The sequence below is a fragment of the Ceratotherium simum genome, chromosome 35, assembly GCF_057802395.1.
Source record: "Ceratotherium simum simum isolate JZ-2026a chromosome 35, ASM5780239v1, whole genome shotgun sequence".
In the NCBI taxonomy this organism is placed as follows: domain Eukaryota; kingdom Metazoa; phylum Chordata; class Mammalia; order Perissodactyla; family Rhinocerotidae; genus Ceratotherium; species Ceratotherium simum.
The window spans coordinates 23890537-23907234 of NC_141934.1; the positions used below are offsets into that span (position 1 = coordinate 23890537).

The window sequence follows — 16698 nt, forward strand, 5'->3', positions numbered from 1 at the left end:
CGCTGACTCCTATTTCAGGAACCCAACCGAGAAAACCTCTCCGCAGAGCTCCCCCCGCCACGCCCAGACCCGCCCATCTCCGCTCCGGAGGGAATGGCGTCTTTCTCCGCCCACCCGGCCGCGCCGGAGGCCCCGCCACTTCATTGGCTCTGGTGACCGGCCCCCGAGTGTCGGCTCCGGATTGGTCCACTGGGCCGCCGCTCGGCGCTCCTACCGGGGCGGTGCGGCGGGCGTGGCCACACCCCTTACGTCCGGACGCTGGGTCGCCTCGGGAGGCGCCGTAATCGCCGCCCAGAAGGAAGGAGGGCGGCTGTGCGAGGAGCTGCTATGGTGTTCAGTTCCCAGGCGGAGCCGACCGAGACGCGGCGATCGCGGCCATGAAGGTGAGGGGCGGGTGGGGCCGGGCAGTCCCTCCTCGCCTCCCTTCTCCGGCCGGGGCGTCCGAACTGCCTTCTTTTCGCCTCAACGGTTACCCCGCCGGCACCTCGGAGAGCTCCGCTGAGGGGCGTCCCCGGCCGGCAGCTGGGGCCCTGTCCGGCCCGGCGGAGATCTTGGGCTCCCGACCTAAGTCCCACAGCGCCCCCCGTGAGCGAGCCCGAGGAGGGGAGGCCGGGCGCTCGCGCCGGGTGGGCCCCCCTCTGCGGGCCCGGTCCGCGTCCTCGGGGCCCTGAGGCAGAGCCGCTGTGCTCGCCCGCTCGCGCCCCGAGTCCTTGACCTACGCGGAGCGTCGGGAGCGCCGCGGGACTGTCGCAGGACGGAAGCTGCGGGACGGAGGGGGAAGGAGCGATGCGGAGAGTCGTGAGGCCGGGCCGGGCTGGCGGGTTCGAAATGCCTCGGGACGGAGGTCCTGCCCCGACGGATCCCTCCGTCGGCTTCGCGCCGGGGCCGTGACCTAGAGCGCGGCGAGCTAGGCGCGTGTCCGCCGCCGCTAGGTGCGCAGCAGATCGTTTGACAGCTTGAGTTGTTGAAGGTGGGTGTGAGAGCGTGGGCGCCTCACTAGTGAGAAGTTTAAGGAAAGGGGGAAGGGGGAGACGCTGGCCTACTTCTGGGGGCCGAGTCTCCACTCGATCGCTGCGAGTTCTGAAGAGCCCTGTGCACAACGATCAATTCAGGCATCGATTCATTGCCGAACTCGAGCCGAGCGGGGTGTCCTAAGATGATAGCCTTTCCAGACACAGACGATTTCATTAATCTCGTGAAGCGGTGTGCCTCGTGTGGGTAAGGAAAAGAAGAGCGAACTGCCAGTTTAAAACGCGGCCTTCGCAAAGCCTCGAAGATTGACTGTGGAAGATGGACAGGGAGTGTCAAGTGGCTAGAGAAACGCAGCGCGTGTTTTGTTGACTTTCCCTATGTGCCAGCTGAGAGGGAGACTTTGTGAGTAGAAGTGATTGAAAATATAATCCCACCTTTTAGGAGTTTGCCAGTCAGGAGAGAGGTTCGCAAGTAACCACATTACAAGGCAGAATGTGATGTAAGGTATCAAAAAAATGCAAAACCCTCAGGAGCGAGAAAAGATATTTCTGGCTGCAGGAAGCAAGGAGGATTTTTGGAATAGGTAACTTTTGAACTGTGCGTTAAAGTATGAGGCTATGGTAAGAGCCTATTTTTAACTTCCCAGTTATAAAATACTATTTCAACTTAGAGTACCTATTAAAATATCTAAAACTAACTTTCTTTCCTGAAAACCATCATCTTACTGTGTTAAGATCTAAAAACAAAGCAAGGATCTTTAGATATATAATTTTGCCTCAAAGACTGTCAGTATCTTTATTAGTATTAAATTTGTGGCCCATCAAGGAAGCAGATATAGAAGGAGAGAAGTAGGGACAGGTCCAGTGTTGACATTTTTAATCAAGTTCTCTAAAAACAAGAGTGTTTTTGAATTTAAGTTGAAGATACTGCTTTCTGAATTGAAATTTTAGAAACAAAGTTTGGTGGCGGTTGAAAATGTAGAAAAGATATATTTTATGAAGCAAATGCAGACCTAAATAGACATCAGTCTGTGCAAGATGACAGTTATGAAGATACTGCTTTTCATTTATGTTTTTATGGAAAGTGGATGCACAAAATTTGAATTTTGGCTATTTGTTTATTATTTAACTTCGTGGTTTATGTTGAAATTGTTTAATTGTGGGGTTTATGCTCATCTTAGATTTCTGGGCAGGGGCGGTGATTCCTGATGTCATGGAACCCGAACATGTGAATGTTCATCTAAGCAAGTACTTCTTTCAGTGGAGTTAAAATTGCTTTAAAAGCTGAGCAATCGCATAAGTACATCTTCACTTATATATACCCAGGAGCAGCTGATTTTAGTATATGTGTGGAAGGGGTATTTACTTTCTTCTTGTTTAGGAACTGATGTTTCGAAGTAGGTTTTACCTCTCAAAGACTCAATTAACTGTGTAACATTCGAGTAGCATCTAATTAACTCCCTGTAAGGGATTTTTAAAAAAATCCAAATTGGTGTCCTATATTAATTTAATTTAATCCTCCTTCCTGTTTTTCCATATTGTATTGATCTCACCCTTAATTGTACTAATCATATTCATTCTTCCAGGTTCAAAGTGAGATATCAAGGAGAAAGTAATCTGTTGAATGTAATTTCCTTTTCCTTTTTTTTTTTCCTGAAAGGTGAGGGAGTGGTGCTAAGGATCAAGTATACTGGTTTAAAAAAAGAAAACAAAACACAAACATGAGAAAGGTAACATTTATGATCTCCAGCTCACGTTATTTTAAAAATCTATCAATTTTTAGCCAAATATCTTGCCTAAAAGTATTACATTTTAAGATCAGCATCATGTAGCCTGCTTAATGTCCAAATGGTATAAGAGAAAGAATTTAGGGTGTAGAATTTCCTGTTTTGTGGTATATGGTCTGATATTTGGTCATGAAGAAAGCAGAGTTCCCTGCATATTGTATTTCAATTGAAGCAGCAGTTTCTGTAAGAAATCCTTTCACATTTTAAGGAACATGTGTTTCTCAAGTGGCTCTAATTAGGGTAAAGATTTTTGCTAATTATCTCAATTGTTTCTTCTGCTGTGCTTTAGGTTCTCTAGAAAAGTTTAACCTAATTGAAATTTAAACTGTAAAACTTATTCTTTCATATCACTAGTACGAAGATTTGAAACATCTTTTCGTGTTTAACACAAGGACATTGAGTTTTAGCAAACAGGAGTTTGTTCAGAGTTTAAAACAAAACCTGTAGTGAGCGAGTTCTCTGATGTGGTGGAAGAATTGAATCCCTGCCTGGTCCTTGTAGCTTCTTACAACATCCAAGAAAATTAATGTTCTTGAATTTGAAACTTCTAGGTTTATCTTTAAAATAACTGTTAAAATATTACCATATTCAATTTAGCGTTCTGGCAAGCAACTCTTAGGAGGTAGCATTATTATTACTGCTGTTTATCTAGTTTAATCAAAAGCAAATGATCTAGACTGTGATCACTTAGTTTTCTGCTGTTTTCAAATCCATCAGCTTACTCTTTCTCTTTGACTGTCATTTAATCTTCATGGAAACCACCATAGCTTTCCTTATTCTTCATTCTAGTTTGCCTGGTTACTGTTATGTTTGGTGGAGTCATTAAAAGGGATCACATCCTGATGTAGTTTAGAATAGGATTCAAAAATTTTAGTAAACTTCTTGTTGATTCTTTAAATTGAGCATTTGGGAAGTATTTCCCCCCACAGGGATTCTAAAAGCACATTAGATCACACATACACTCTCACACTCAATCAAACATAGCTGAACCTTGAGGCGTGTTCAAAACTCTGGGACTCTGCCAGAAAGAAGGCTGGGCTACTGCTCTTGCAGAGAAACAATACATTTCCTCTTGCTTTTGTTGACTGGAATGATGATTGAGAATGGGCTTATATTGTGTGAATCTGACTGAGGACCTTGAGAGAGTGCTTATAAAATTGGTAGTCTATTATTGTTGTGGAAATAAGTGTCACAGCACTGGAAACTGTCAGTGTCACTCTCATGCAAATTTGTTTAGGTTTGTGGATAACATGCCCCTGCCCTCCTTTATACTACTACAGAGGAGAGGGAATTTCTAATTCATTCTCTAGGAAAGGACAATATAGGAGGAATACTTTCAGCCTTTCTGCTACGAGAGTAAGAAGAGGAACTTTTATGTTGGTCAGTTTTAGCAAAGGAGCTAAACATGCTTGGCTTAGTACTTTCTGGGAACTTCTCAGATCTGTCTTCCTGTGGGAGGATGGCAGTCTGGTCAACTACATGATAAGCTGCTGTTGGTCAGCTGTGCCAGTGACTAGGTGGCATATTATCAAGACCAAATGGCTGCAGAGCTAAAATCATGTTCTCCAATTGACGTTATCAGTAAAAAAGCACACATTTAAATTTCTATTTGTCTGATTTCTTAATTAGTTGCAAATTGGGAGTGAAAAAAAGATGGTGTTGTTATTGGTGCCCTAAAATCTTGGTGCACTGGCTTTGAAAAAAACACAAGAACTGGCATTGGATATCAGAATAACACTAGGAGATCTAGGTGTCTGGGGCAGGGCAGACAGGAGGCTTTAGAATTTAATTTTTTACTATGGACCATGTAAGTTTTTAATATGATACCTGGTTCTTAACTGATATAAGCCAGGCAGGCTGTGGTCCCATGGCTAATCTATTCAAGAGCAATTTTGGCCTAAGGGGGTGTGTAGGAAAGGGATTAGATTATCAAGAAAAAGTTATTTATTTTCAGTAGTCATTGATGGCTAGAAAATAAACTGTAAACGCAGCTAAATTCCCTGAGATAGGAGTTTTGTGCCAGGCATAGGTAGATAGTTGCTCTATTCGGTTATTCTCTTTGTTGTTTTTGAATTACATTCATGGTCAAGGGAGGAAATGTAACCGTCTTTACAGATTATTGTTCCGTTTAGCCTTTTGGATTCATATGATTTAGCCAGTAGAGTCCTGCTCTCAACTGTGGTCCCAAGTAGGATTTAGAATTGTTAGTCACATAGGCCCAGATCATAGCTTAAGTTTTCAGAGATCCAGACCTTGACTGCACTCATGGAAGAGTAGTAGATTTTTTTTTTTTAAATAAGCAAATAAAAGATGGATGGGACCCTTACATAAGGAATACACCTCTTTGATATTGAGGCAGAGTAACGACTCAATGATTTTACTGCAAATTCAAAAGCCAAAAGGCTGTGCCTTGTGTACTGTCTGTCTAGGAATTGGGTTTGTTCAGAAAATCTAGGAGGAAATGGAGTAGTTTGGAAAATATGCTTCAATCTTACTACCAGAAGGTGAGCAGAGAGTGAATAAAAGAAAAATAAAGGAATGCAAGCTGATTAAACTGCTGGAAGATCTTAGGGGATAGGAAGACAGAAGGAGAAAGGGAAAGAACATGAACTTCAGTCTTGAAAGCTTTTAAAGGGAGGATGCAAAAAGAGGGAAGCTTTTTGGTTATTACCCTACCAGATAACTGGGCTCCAAGCAAATCTGACAAAGGCAGAGTCAAGAGCTCAGAGGATAAATTGATATGTCCCCTATTCTCCTCCCCCCACCTCACTTCAGGAGCCCACATTCAATAAACTGTTGGGAGAATGCTGTCTTAAACAGTTCCCTAATTGCTTTTATAGATTCTGTCGCTTGAAAATTGGGACTGTTACGTCAAGTAGTAACAGAAAATTTGGGCAGATTTGAGAGGGGAAGATCGGTGTAGGACACTTCAAGCATTATTAGGTGAACGCCAAGGTGACAGTCGTTAGGTAGGAATGCGTGTGCCCTGAGGGGACATGCAGAAGAAATTTAGGAAATTGGGACTTGAAAGTGCAGGAAAAGGAAACATACTAAAGGAGGTAGGGAAATGGAGCCCAAGCCTGGGAGAATTCATCTTCTGGGTGGATTCTTCAACTTGGAGGTAAACAAGGACAAAAAGTTTGAACAATGGCTGTTTTTGATAGACCCAGAAATCACTGTTCTTCTCCCAGATTTCACACAAGAAAACATGTAGAAGAATATGTTAGGAAATAAAAAGTTTGGGCAAAAAAGCAAAGAGCAGATAAAATGAAGGAAGGCACCCAATTCCAGCAAAAGTTCCAGGCCAGTATGTGAAAAGGAACTAATATAAGAATCAGATTAAATTGTTAAAAACTTAGCTGAGCCTTTCTGAAAGGATTAGGGGAAACCATAGAGAGAAAGGAAACACCAGAGGCTTGTCCCACTGCTGTGGGGGGAAAAATGTAGACAGGTCATGAGGAGCACACGGCTGAGGTGTTGGCCCTAGAACTCTAGAGGCACAGGCTTCAGAAATAACCACGACTCCTTCCCTTCAAGAATCTGCTGAGAGTGATTCTCCAGCAGAAACCATGTGGGCAGGAAGGAGAAAGCCCCTAGACTAAGGAGGTGTTAACCTTTTAACCTTGGCTGTACATTGGAATCACATGGAGATTTTTAAAAAATTCTGATGCCCAGGCTGTACCTCAGACCAGTTAAGTCAGTCTCTGGGGATGGGACTCAGGGGCATCAGTATTTTTTAAGTCTCTTCTGGTGAGTCCAACCACTGTCTTAAGGACAGTTTCACAGGCTTAGGCAGTTTCTTAGCAAGAGACAGTGACAGCAACTGCTGTGGTACAGGACTAAAAATACCTGCTCCAAAGAAGTTGAAGAGATCAAATCACTAAATAGATCACCTTCATTTCAGCACTGGGGTGCCAGAACACATGAGGCTTCAAGGGGAAATGGAAATTAAGTTTTTAAAATATGCTAGATGGGAAAGAAAGGTACTTCAAATAAAACTAGTGACTGCGGCTTCCACTGTTTCAAATTTCTGAACTTTCAAGAAGGCTGGAATGTTGCAAATTCTAGTCAGAGGATAACAGTATACATAGATAGATTTGCCCTTCAGTATAATGCTACGAGTATTCTCTTATTGGGAGATTTTGTCCAAATTTAAGTTCACAGATCTAATGAGGCTGAAACCTAGATTTTTCAGTGTTTCCTCTTTCCCTCTGCTATAGTCTTTGGCTGAGTCATACCAAATATTAGATTATAGCAACATATTTTTGCCTGGGACAACACTTTGGGGGTTGGCTTGGGCTTTGTTTTTTAATTTTAATTTTATAATGAGATGGCCAAAAGAAGATGGAAGGGTTCTTTTCATTATTTTCCCTTCTGGGAAATGAAGAGGAAATTCCCTCCCTTTATAGAAACATGAGGAATGGGACGAAATTGTTACCTTCCAATATTGATGTCTACGCAGAGATTCCACCTGTTTTCCCAAAATAAATCCTTCTCTTCTCTTAACCAGAGCTGTGAATATTTTCAGCGTAGAATTTTAAAGATTTTATTTATTTTATTTTTTCCCCCCAAAGCCCCAGTAGATAGTTGTATGTCATAGCTGCACATCCTTCTAGTTGCTGTATGTGGGACTCGGCCTCAGGATGGACGGAGAAGTGGTGCCTCGATGCGCACCCGGGATCCGAACCCGGGCCACCAGCATTGCAGCGCGCGCACTTAACCACCAAGCCACAGGGCCGGCCCTCAGCGTAGAATTTTAATGTTCATACTCATTAACATGGTTTGAAAATTTGTATCTTTCTTTAATTCTCATTGTAAAACTGATTTCTGGTAGAAAAAACAAAATGTGTGACAGTGCTGCTTTTAAAAGGGAGTATCATTTGAAATTTTAAGCCTGCTGGATCAGAATCTTTTTTACATTTATAACTCTTTCTAAACAAGACACAATTTGTACTTTCTAGGTAGCACACAAAATTTAATGTTGCATTGCCTTTAAAGAGGCAATATAAAGGCAATATAAAGAAACTTTTTACACAGTTATTTACTCATCAGTCATGATGGTGGAACTAGATGCTGTGGAAGAAAGAACCTTCACTTGCGTTGGGGAGACAACCCACCCAGGAATCAGAAGGGGGATAAAAGCTAAAAAAGCTGTTTAATTGTTTAGTAGCTAGGTCAGCAGGAAGCTGAAGCTTCTTAAAAACTTCTTTAAACTCCTGGAATGAAGAAAAGTTTATCTTGGTGGTACTTTCTGCAGTTGAGGAATTCTTCTCCAAGAATGTTATGTACAGATTTAATTTTTAAAACATTTTCAGTTGTTTTAAGAGCTCATTGTTCAAAGTACTGTGGATGAATCCTTTGCTAAAAGAACACACTTTAAATGAACTGTCAGTCAATCTGGATTTTCATGCTTTTATGTTTAAACAAACCATAGCTCTAGAGTCTGAGGTATATATTTATTTAAAGATATGAACTATTAATTGTAATTTAACCTGACTTTTAAAGGCATCACTATTTCTTGAGAATTACAGGGTATGAAGCCATATAATACTTAAGTCAGTGACCCTGATACTTAAGACTGTTTGAACCTTCTATTGTGGTTTCTTATTGCTTTATCTTCTCCTTTCCTTATATTTAATACAGCATTATTTTTGTGGGTAGTAGCAAGAATAGCATGACTCTTCTATAGCATTTCAAATAGCCTTTTAAGGATGTTAAAAATTTTTTTAAAAAAAGAACTTCTTGGACAAACAGTAAATGTTTGACAGAGACAGTGAAATAAATGGAACTGTGTGATTGTCATGTGCTGCCATTTTAACTAATAAGACCTCACCTACCTGGACTTCCATTACCTATCACATTATCTAGAGTCTAGAATATGCTTAAGAATTAGGGTAAGGGACGAAAGCCCATTAGTTCCAAACACTATAGCTCTTATACTTTAAGCATGGGAAAATGCCTTGAGCCCTCACAGAAAATGATATTTTTATATCTACTTCTAACAGGCTTGGTTAGCAGGTTTCTGAGTCTGCAGTAGAAAAGGAGATAGGTTGCTAGAGGTATAGGTATAGTGATAGCAGTGGTGGCTCACAGGGAAGAGAGAGAGAAAAAAACATAGAAGGCAATACATTAGTTTCAGGCCATTTAGTGGAGTGGCAAATAGCCCTTGGGAGGTCATTATGGTTGAGTGATCAAAAGTTGTGTTTAGTATTTTCAGTTTGAAAAGGTAGCATAACTGCTTCTTAAGTAAATTTTTCTTAGTGTCAAATTAATGTATTCTTTATAAAGAATTTGGAAAGTAGAGAAAAACTTAAGAAAATAAATTATAGGAATTATATTAAAAACCTAGAGAGAGCTTCAGTTGACTTTTTTTTTTTTCCCCCCTAAGATTGGCCCTGAGCTAACATCTGTGCCCATCTTCTTCTATTTTTTGTATGTGGGATGCCGCCACAGCATGGTTGAAAAGCAGTGCGTCGGTCCGCACCCGGGATTTGAACCTGGGCTGCCAAAGCAGAGCGTGCAAACTTAACCATTATGCCACTGGGCCGGCCCCTTCAGTTGGCATTTTGATGTTTTCCCAGTCATTTAAAAAAAATTTTTCTTTTAGCTTTTTAAAATTTTTTTTTTTTTTTTTTTTTTTTTTGCTGAGGAAGATTTGCCCTGAGCTAACATCTGTTGCCAATCTTCCTCTTTTTGCTTGAGGAAGATTTGCCCTGTGCTGTTATCTGTGCCAATCTTCCTCTGTTGTATGTGGGTCGCTGCCACAGCATGGCCACCAACAAGTGGTGTAGGTCTGTGCCTGGGAACCAAACCTAGGCCACCAGCGTGGAGCACACTGAACTTAACCACTAGGCCACAGGGCTGGCCCTAAAAAAATTTTTTTAGTTTATATATGCCATAGTTTATTATGCCCAGCTACAAATGAGAGAATAGAAGTTTAATGAAATTAAGTAATTTGAATTTATATTCTTTCTGATAAATGATAGCTGGGAAAATCTGCATTAGCGTAGTCACTAGTCTAAGGTTGCCAGATAGAATACAGGACCCTCAGTTAAATTTGAATTTCGGATAAACAATGAACAATTTTTTTGGTATAAGCATATATCAAATATTACACAGCACGTACTTCTATCTAGTCATTTTTTTCTATGGCCATGCACATGTATCTCTGAGTGTATGTGGTTTTTTTTACAAAATTGGGTTCATGTTGTATCTTTCCCTTTTGTTTATCATGAGTATTCCTAATGCCAGATATTCTTTGCAAACACCAGGAAATTGTTTCTTTCCAAATAGCTTAAAATTTTGACACTTAAAAGAATAATCTGAAAGTTATTTAGGGCAAACGTACCTCTCCAGAATGACATTCCCTGAGGATCCCAGAGAACCCAGGTTCCACTTAGCTTTAAACTCTGGTCCCTATTTGTGTTCCTTTTCAGGCAGGTGCCACGTCTATGTGGGCTTCGTGCTGTGGACTGCTGAATGAAGTCATGGGAACCGGAGCCGTCAGGGGCCAGCAGTCGGGATTTGCAGGAGGCGCTGGTCCGTTCAGATTTACACCAAACTCTGATTTTTCCACTTACCCACCGGCACCTACAGAAGGGCCTAATGTAGTTTGCAAAGCCTGTGGACTTTCATTTTCAGTGTTTAGAAAGAAGGTGAGTTGGATGAAATATTACATACAAAAGACATGAATCAGAATTCTTGATTGTACGTTATTTTGAATACTAATGTATCTTCATTTCTTTTTAGAAAAATATCAAAGATAGTCCTATTAACCATTTCCCATTTAGAAAAGTATTCATTTGAAGGGACTGTATCACTGCTTAGTGCATTGTTGCTGCAAACTAACACCTTGTTCCTTAAGTATTTCAAAGGGCTGAATTGACGATCCAAGCAGAAATGACCACATCTTAGTGTCTTCTTTAAGCTTTGCTACTAGAAAGGCTTTGATTGTGATTAAGGCTCTGTAGGGAACAGATTACTGTATTAGTGGGGTCCTCTATTTGGTTGGATTGACCTTGAGAGATCACTTGCCTTCCTCTTTCCATCTCTGTTGTGTTTTTTGTCCCCTGCTGTTTAAACGGGGAAATTGTTCACATAAGAAAAGAGCAGGAAGAGGATTTGTAGTTGTGTTTTCTGCTTTGTGTGGTTCAAGTCAGCTCTGTTCTGCTGATTACATGTTTGCATCAAGGGGTGGAAAGGTTTTAATTCATTAACACAAGAGTGTATGTTTTTCTTAAAGGGCTGTATTTGAAATTCTGTGAATCCAGACTGCCTCGGCAGTGACTGTTTTGATTTTCATGGCTTTTGGAACAAGAAAATGCCTGTAAGAATAGTCTGGTGCCATGGGGGACTTCATAAGAACCAAAATTGAATTTTAATACAAGGCAAAAAGAAAACTAGTGCTTTCACAATGGCTTATATCTGGCTATCATTAAATGCTTCTTTTCTGTCTGTTTCTTCAGCATGTATGTTGTGACTGCAAGAAGGATTTTTGCTCCGTTTGTTCAGTCTTACAAGAAAATCTCCGTAGATGTTCCACTTGTCACTTATTACAAGAGACGGCCTTTCAGCGCCCTCAGTTAATGCGACTGAAAGTGAAGGATCTACGGCAGTATCTCATTCTTAGAAACATACCAATTGATACCTGTCGGGAGAAAGAAGACTTGGTAGATCTAGTACTGTGCCATCATGGGCTGGGCTCTGAGGACGACCTGGACACAAGCAGTCTGAACTCCTCAAGGTCCCAGACTTCTAGCTTTTTTACACATTCGTTTTTTTCAAACTATACAGCCCCCTCTGCTACCGTATCTTCGTTTCAGGGAGAGCTTATGGGTGGAGACCGGACCTTAGGATCTGGAGCATTGGCACAGGTATGAGGGTGTAATTACCCCAAGGGCCTGGCACATCTACTCTTGGCCATATAGTGGGGCTTTTAGGGCTTGATGAGTCCTTGTGGGAGCAGAGGTTCCACAAGCTGCTGAACTCTGCACTCGCAGGGTCTCCTGATGTGAGTCATGGCCCCAAAGTCAGCTGTCTGAAGGGCCCCAAAATAGCTCATCAGTCTCCTGACCTTAGTTACCTCAGTTTCCCTCCCTTATCTAGTTAAATACTAATTGTTGAAATAATGACTGAAAAGTAGCATATAAACATTTGTGTAAGTGTCAGTGACCATGGAAACAACAGTGTAAGTTAACCTAATCCCCAGTGGCCTTGCTACAATAAAATTGTCTTTATTTAGATAATGGGAAGGAGCTATCCTAATTAGTGAAAGAATGTGGTTATTTACTAATTTTAAAGAAATGACAGTGCAGAATATTGTCCCACTGAGGTCCTTGGGCATCCTGATTGAATAACATGCACGTGCTTGTAATTAATATTCTGTTTGTATATATGAATGATTCTAAAATGCTGAAAGAATTGTTTTGAACATTTCTGTCCACATTTAATTGTCTTCTCTGAACAAAGGAGTTAAAAGCAGAGGGAAATTTGGTCTAGTTGCCTTCTAAATAGTCATAAATTAGATAAGTCCAAGCTAGGAGTTTTATTATTTTCCCAAATGAGAACTGGCATAATTATGATGCAAACATAAGACACATCTGATTTTTGTGCCACTGTTGGGTATATGATACCACTTGGGAGGTGTGGGTCTTTGGATGCTACAATATGGTGCATGTGAACTAGTGGGGTAGAATATTTGAAATTGGGAACTGACCTAGGCTATTGTAGGGCTATGATCAAAATAAAGTCGAAAGAGAAAGATATGAAAGAAGTGTACATAACCCAAATCGAAGGGATTTCTGTTCTTCCTAAAGAAAAGGGTATCTTTGATTGCTGAGGAATTTCTAAAAACTAGAACTACCATCAGCCATCAGTGAAGAAGTCTAGAAAGCATTCTTTGGAATTAGAATGTCTAAGTATGATGTAGGATTGAGATCTTTTCAAAGCGAATGTGCCTGACACTTGGGCTAATCTTAGCGCTTTAGTTTCTACCTGTATCTTAGAGGCTCCAGTTAAACCAGCCATCCGCAGGTCCTTTGATAATGATGCAGTGCAATTCCATACACTATGGCTTTAGCATTCCATGATGGGACCTCCTCAGGGAGTTAATACTCTGGTTAGGTTTTACAAATTCACACATACATAGGAATTTGGCTTTTGAGATAACTTAATGGAAGGTAAGTTGTTCATGAAATCATGTAGGGCCCAGCCCTTTGGGAGGGGCAGAGGCATGCAGGATTCAAAGAAGTTGTGAAGTATTGGGTTGGGGTCATTCTTGGGAGAAGATCTATGGAAAGGCTTTCTCCAGTGATAAATATGGGCTGATACTGTTAGGAAAATAGGATTCCTGACCTAATCAGATGCATTATGTGTGTAGGTACAAACTGAAGTAGCTTCAGCAAACACAGAAGATGATGACGACGATGATGATGACGACGACGACGATGATGACGACGACGACGATGATGATGACGGAGGAAACTTGGAGGAGCGGGTGAGATCTCCTATAAAATTTGATTTCCCTGACGTGTCAACCTGGCAGGCAGCGAAAATGCCCATGTGGACTTTTGCTAGATTAGTACAGGGTGTTTCTTCTGTTTGGATGTAGCACAATATATAAAACACTTCAAGAACTGAGGAGAAGTCTGGAAAGACTGTCCAGGGCCAGTGGTGACTAAAGGGTGAGGGGAGCATGCTGTTTTCCTTGCTGTGGGAGGTCTGGATTTGCAGGAACAGAGGTGATAGAAGTGCTCTGTGATTTCAGACGCCCGGCCTCTCTAAGAAAAGAGTGAGAGCTTCGCTGTCTGACTTGTCAAGTCTTGACGATGTGGAAGGGATGAGTGTGCGCCAACTGAAGGAAATCCTGGCTCGGAACTTTGTCAACTACTCTGGCTGCTGTGAAAAATGGGAGCTGGTAGAGAAAGTAAACCGGTTATACAAAGAGAATGAAGAAAACCAAAAGTCATGTAGGTTTATTTTTTTCTTTTTTCCCTATGGTATCCTTCCTTGGGCTTTTAAAAACTGGGCTATTTCTGTCACAATTAAGTCAAATTTATTTTTGAGAAAACTATGTATCCTTTTATTGAGTGTGAATTAGTTACATGAACCTGTTTATAGATCTGTTAAGTAGTAAGTTCATTACGTGATGTTGGCTCTGAGACCACCGCTGCCAAGTGAGTTAGGTAGTCATTTGTTCGGTCTGGTTTTTCTTGCCATGATTTGTTAGAACGCTAATGAAATTCCTTGTCTCTATAAAAATGCTTGTTTTCTCACTAACTCCTTTGGCAGGCCAATACTTAGGATTTAAAAGCTGCTATTGAAGTAACCAAACAGTGGAAAAAAGTGTTCTGTAGAGCCAAGATGTTAAGTAGTTCTTAGCGTCAAGTATTAGTAGTTTCTGTGTAAGTCACGAAAAGCTGAGGTTAAGAACTTCTGCTATTGATGAAGCGTGGAGCAGAAATCCTCAGCTGGTAATAGTGCCAAGCCACAGAGTACTTACAGGCAAGAAAAAAAGAATTCAGTGGTGTTCAGACTGATGAATATTATGTTGCTATCTAGACTTAAACAGTCCTCACATCATTTCCCACAGCTTGGGAAATGGTATTCTGGCAGTGAGGGGAGAAGTCAGTTTACTTAGTAAATGTCAATGCCAACTCTGTGCACTGCACACTGGTAGTGCACCGCCATAACCACCCTCCAGGAGTTTATGGTAGAGGCGGCCATGACGTGCATGATTGCCAAAGTGCCTTTCTCGGTTAACTCACTGCCTAATCTATCCCTGGTCTAATCTCCAGGCTTGGGGAATACACGTTGTGTTTTGAGAACAGCTGGAATCTTTCCTAGTTTGACTGGCTTCAGCCACTTATGCAGAGATTCACCCCAATAGCCTTGTCTAATAGCCTTGACAGACTCTGCCTCCTCTGCTTTATGCTCAGAAATTCTAAGCATTAGAAGGAACCTTCCATGCAGGAGAAGAGACCAAGGCCCAGACTCTAATTTACTCTCAAGAGCCTGCTAGTGTCTTCTCCATTGGCTCATCTGTCATCTTATCCCATGAATCCTTTCAATGTTTACTTCTCTTAAATCCAGAGACTACTTGCTCTTTAAGCTTGAATTCCTGTTCTTTTCTTCCTAACCATATTCATGATTCCCATTGATCCCCTCTATAATCTTTAGAAAGGGAAGCCTCAATGTCCATAGCTCTATGGCCAAATCCCAGACTGAGATGTTTTTAAATTCCTTCGACACCGTTCTTATTCAGAGCCTAGATTTTCTCAGAACCTAAATCTGGGGCACAGAGCCAGGATGGCCTATCCCTTTTGAGTTAGACAGACTCCAGCCGTGCCAGGGTTACCAGGAACACAGACGGCTTTTGAGATGCTTCTAAGGCTGCGGGTGTGGGTGCCTTCTCCCAACTACAGGCTACTTGATGTATGACTCTTCGTAACTTTCCTATCAGTGTGGAAATAGAGCTCCTCTTTCTACTGAGATGAGGCTCCGGAGACTGCGAGTTTCCTAAGGCCACATAGTTGGGCTGGAAATTCCAACGGTGTTCTGACTCCAAGGCCCATGTGTAGGACAACCTAGGGTTTCTTCATTTTTATTTACAGAAATAATCTATCCTTATCACAAAAACCTTGAATTATGTACAGATATAAAATAGAATTAAATAGCTAACATTTGTTAGGCACTCCATACTTGGCTCTAAGCTAAGAATTTCTCATAAAACTATGAGGTGTAGGCATTATTATTATTGCCATTTCTAGTGGAAGGAACCAAAGTGTAGAGCAGTTGGGATTATTTCTCTTACAACACTGGGCTCATTCGGGGCCTGCCATGGTTGCGGCAGATGACTGCTCAGCCTCCGTCAGGCGGCCATGCCAAAAGCCCCAGCTCTCTGTTGCCTTTCAGATGGCGAGCGGCTGCAGCTGCAGGACGAGGAAGATGACAGCCTGTGCCGTATCTGCATGGATGCCGTCATTGACTGCGTCCTGCTCGAGTGTGGGCACATGGTCACCTGCACCAAGTGTGGCAAACGCATGAGCGAGTGTCCCATCTGCCGGCAGTACGTGGTACGAGCTGTGCACGTGTTCAAGTCCTGAAGCCGAGGCTCTCCCCACCAGGACACTTGCCCCCAAGCTTGATTCCAGGCATTTCAATGCACAGAAGGGACTGGAAACTTATTGTTCAAAGGCTGAAACTATTTTTAAAAATTATTTTCACTACTAACTGGGGACAGAAAGATTCATCCTGAGTTGCAGCCACATTGGTCCATGCTACATGCCTGTGAGCCTGTGGACATGCTCAGTTTGCCAGGTTCTCCCGGGCTTTGTCACACATCCATGATCACTAATTACTGAAGTCAGACTGCTTACAACTGCTCTCTTTGGAGGAACGTTTATCCTGTTCTCTTATTTCTCCTTCATCCTATTTTTAACTTAAACTACTCAGATGTTTGAAACTTCTGTTCTTTGGATGAGATCACTGCCTACAAGTGGCTGACGTGGTTCACACTGAGCAGTGGCCCCTCTGAATGTTCACTTTATTAGTCATGTATATTTTAAATGCTACTATTTGATGAATGTAAGTTTCCACATTGTTTCTATTTCTGCATTTAAACGTAATTGGGAACAACTGACATTCTATAGTCAACTGCCAGGGCCTTAGACTAAACATGTCCATTTCTGTTCAGGTACAGCTTTTTATAGCAAGGGCTGCATCTAGCTTCTTTCATTAGAAAAGTGTGTGTGTTAAATTCTTTATTAATGTGTAATCAGTTTACACTGTTTTGTATAGTGAAAGTGTATTTTCCCGCTAGCTAATTTGAACTTTAGGAATAAAATTAGATTTTAAAAAATGCTTTTGTTTACATTGTCCTGGTCAGTTCCTAATTCACCTGGGTACATACAGCATAAATGAGTGTCTGTGCCTGGTCTTGC

At 41.7% G+C, this 16698-nt stretch overlaps 1 protein-coding gene across 4 annotated transcripts; it reads left to right on the forward strand.

The window, feature by feature from the left end:
- The first annotated feature begins 274 nt into the window (after window positions 1-274).
- On the forward strand, window positions 275-16618 carry RNF34 (ring finger protein 34). 4 transcript variants are annotated; one of them, XM_087423330.1, is made up of 7 exons: window positions 275-383; window positions 2632-2701; window positions 10195-10413; window positions 11224-11631; window positions 13137-13253; window positions 13524-13725; window positions 15671-16618. In XM_087423330.1, the coding sequence occupies exons 2-7, from the start codon at window positions 2693-2695 to the stop codon at window positions 15859-15861; spliced, it is 1146 nt and encodes a 381-aa protein (XP_087279456.1). In that variant the 5' UTR covers window positions 275-383; window positions 2632-2692; the 3' UTR covers window positions 15862-16618. The 4 variants fall into 4 exon arrangements, with proteins under 4 accessions (XP_087279456.1, XP_004430063.1, XP_087279458.1 ...); XM_087423331.1 differs by lacking the exon at window positions 275-383 and adding an exon at window positions 707-970; XM_004430006.3 differs by lacking the exon at window positions 2632-2701 and having other exon boundaries at window positions 292-383.
- Window positions 16619-16698: the final 80 nt, after the last annotated feature.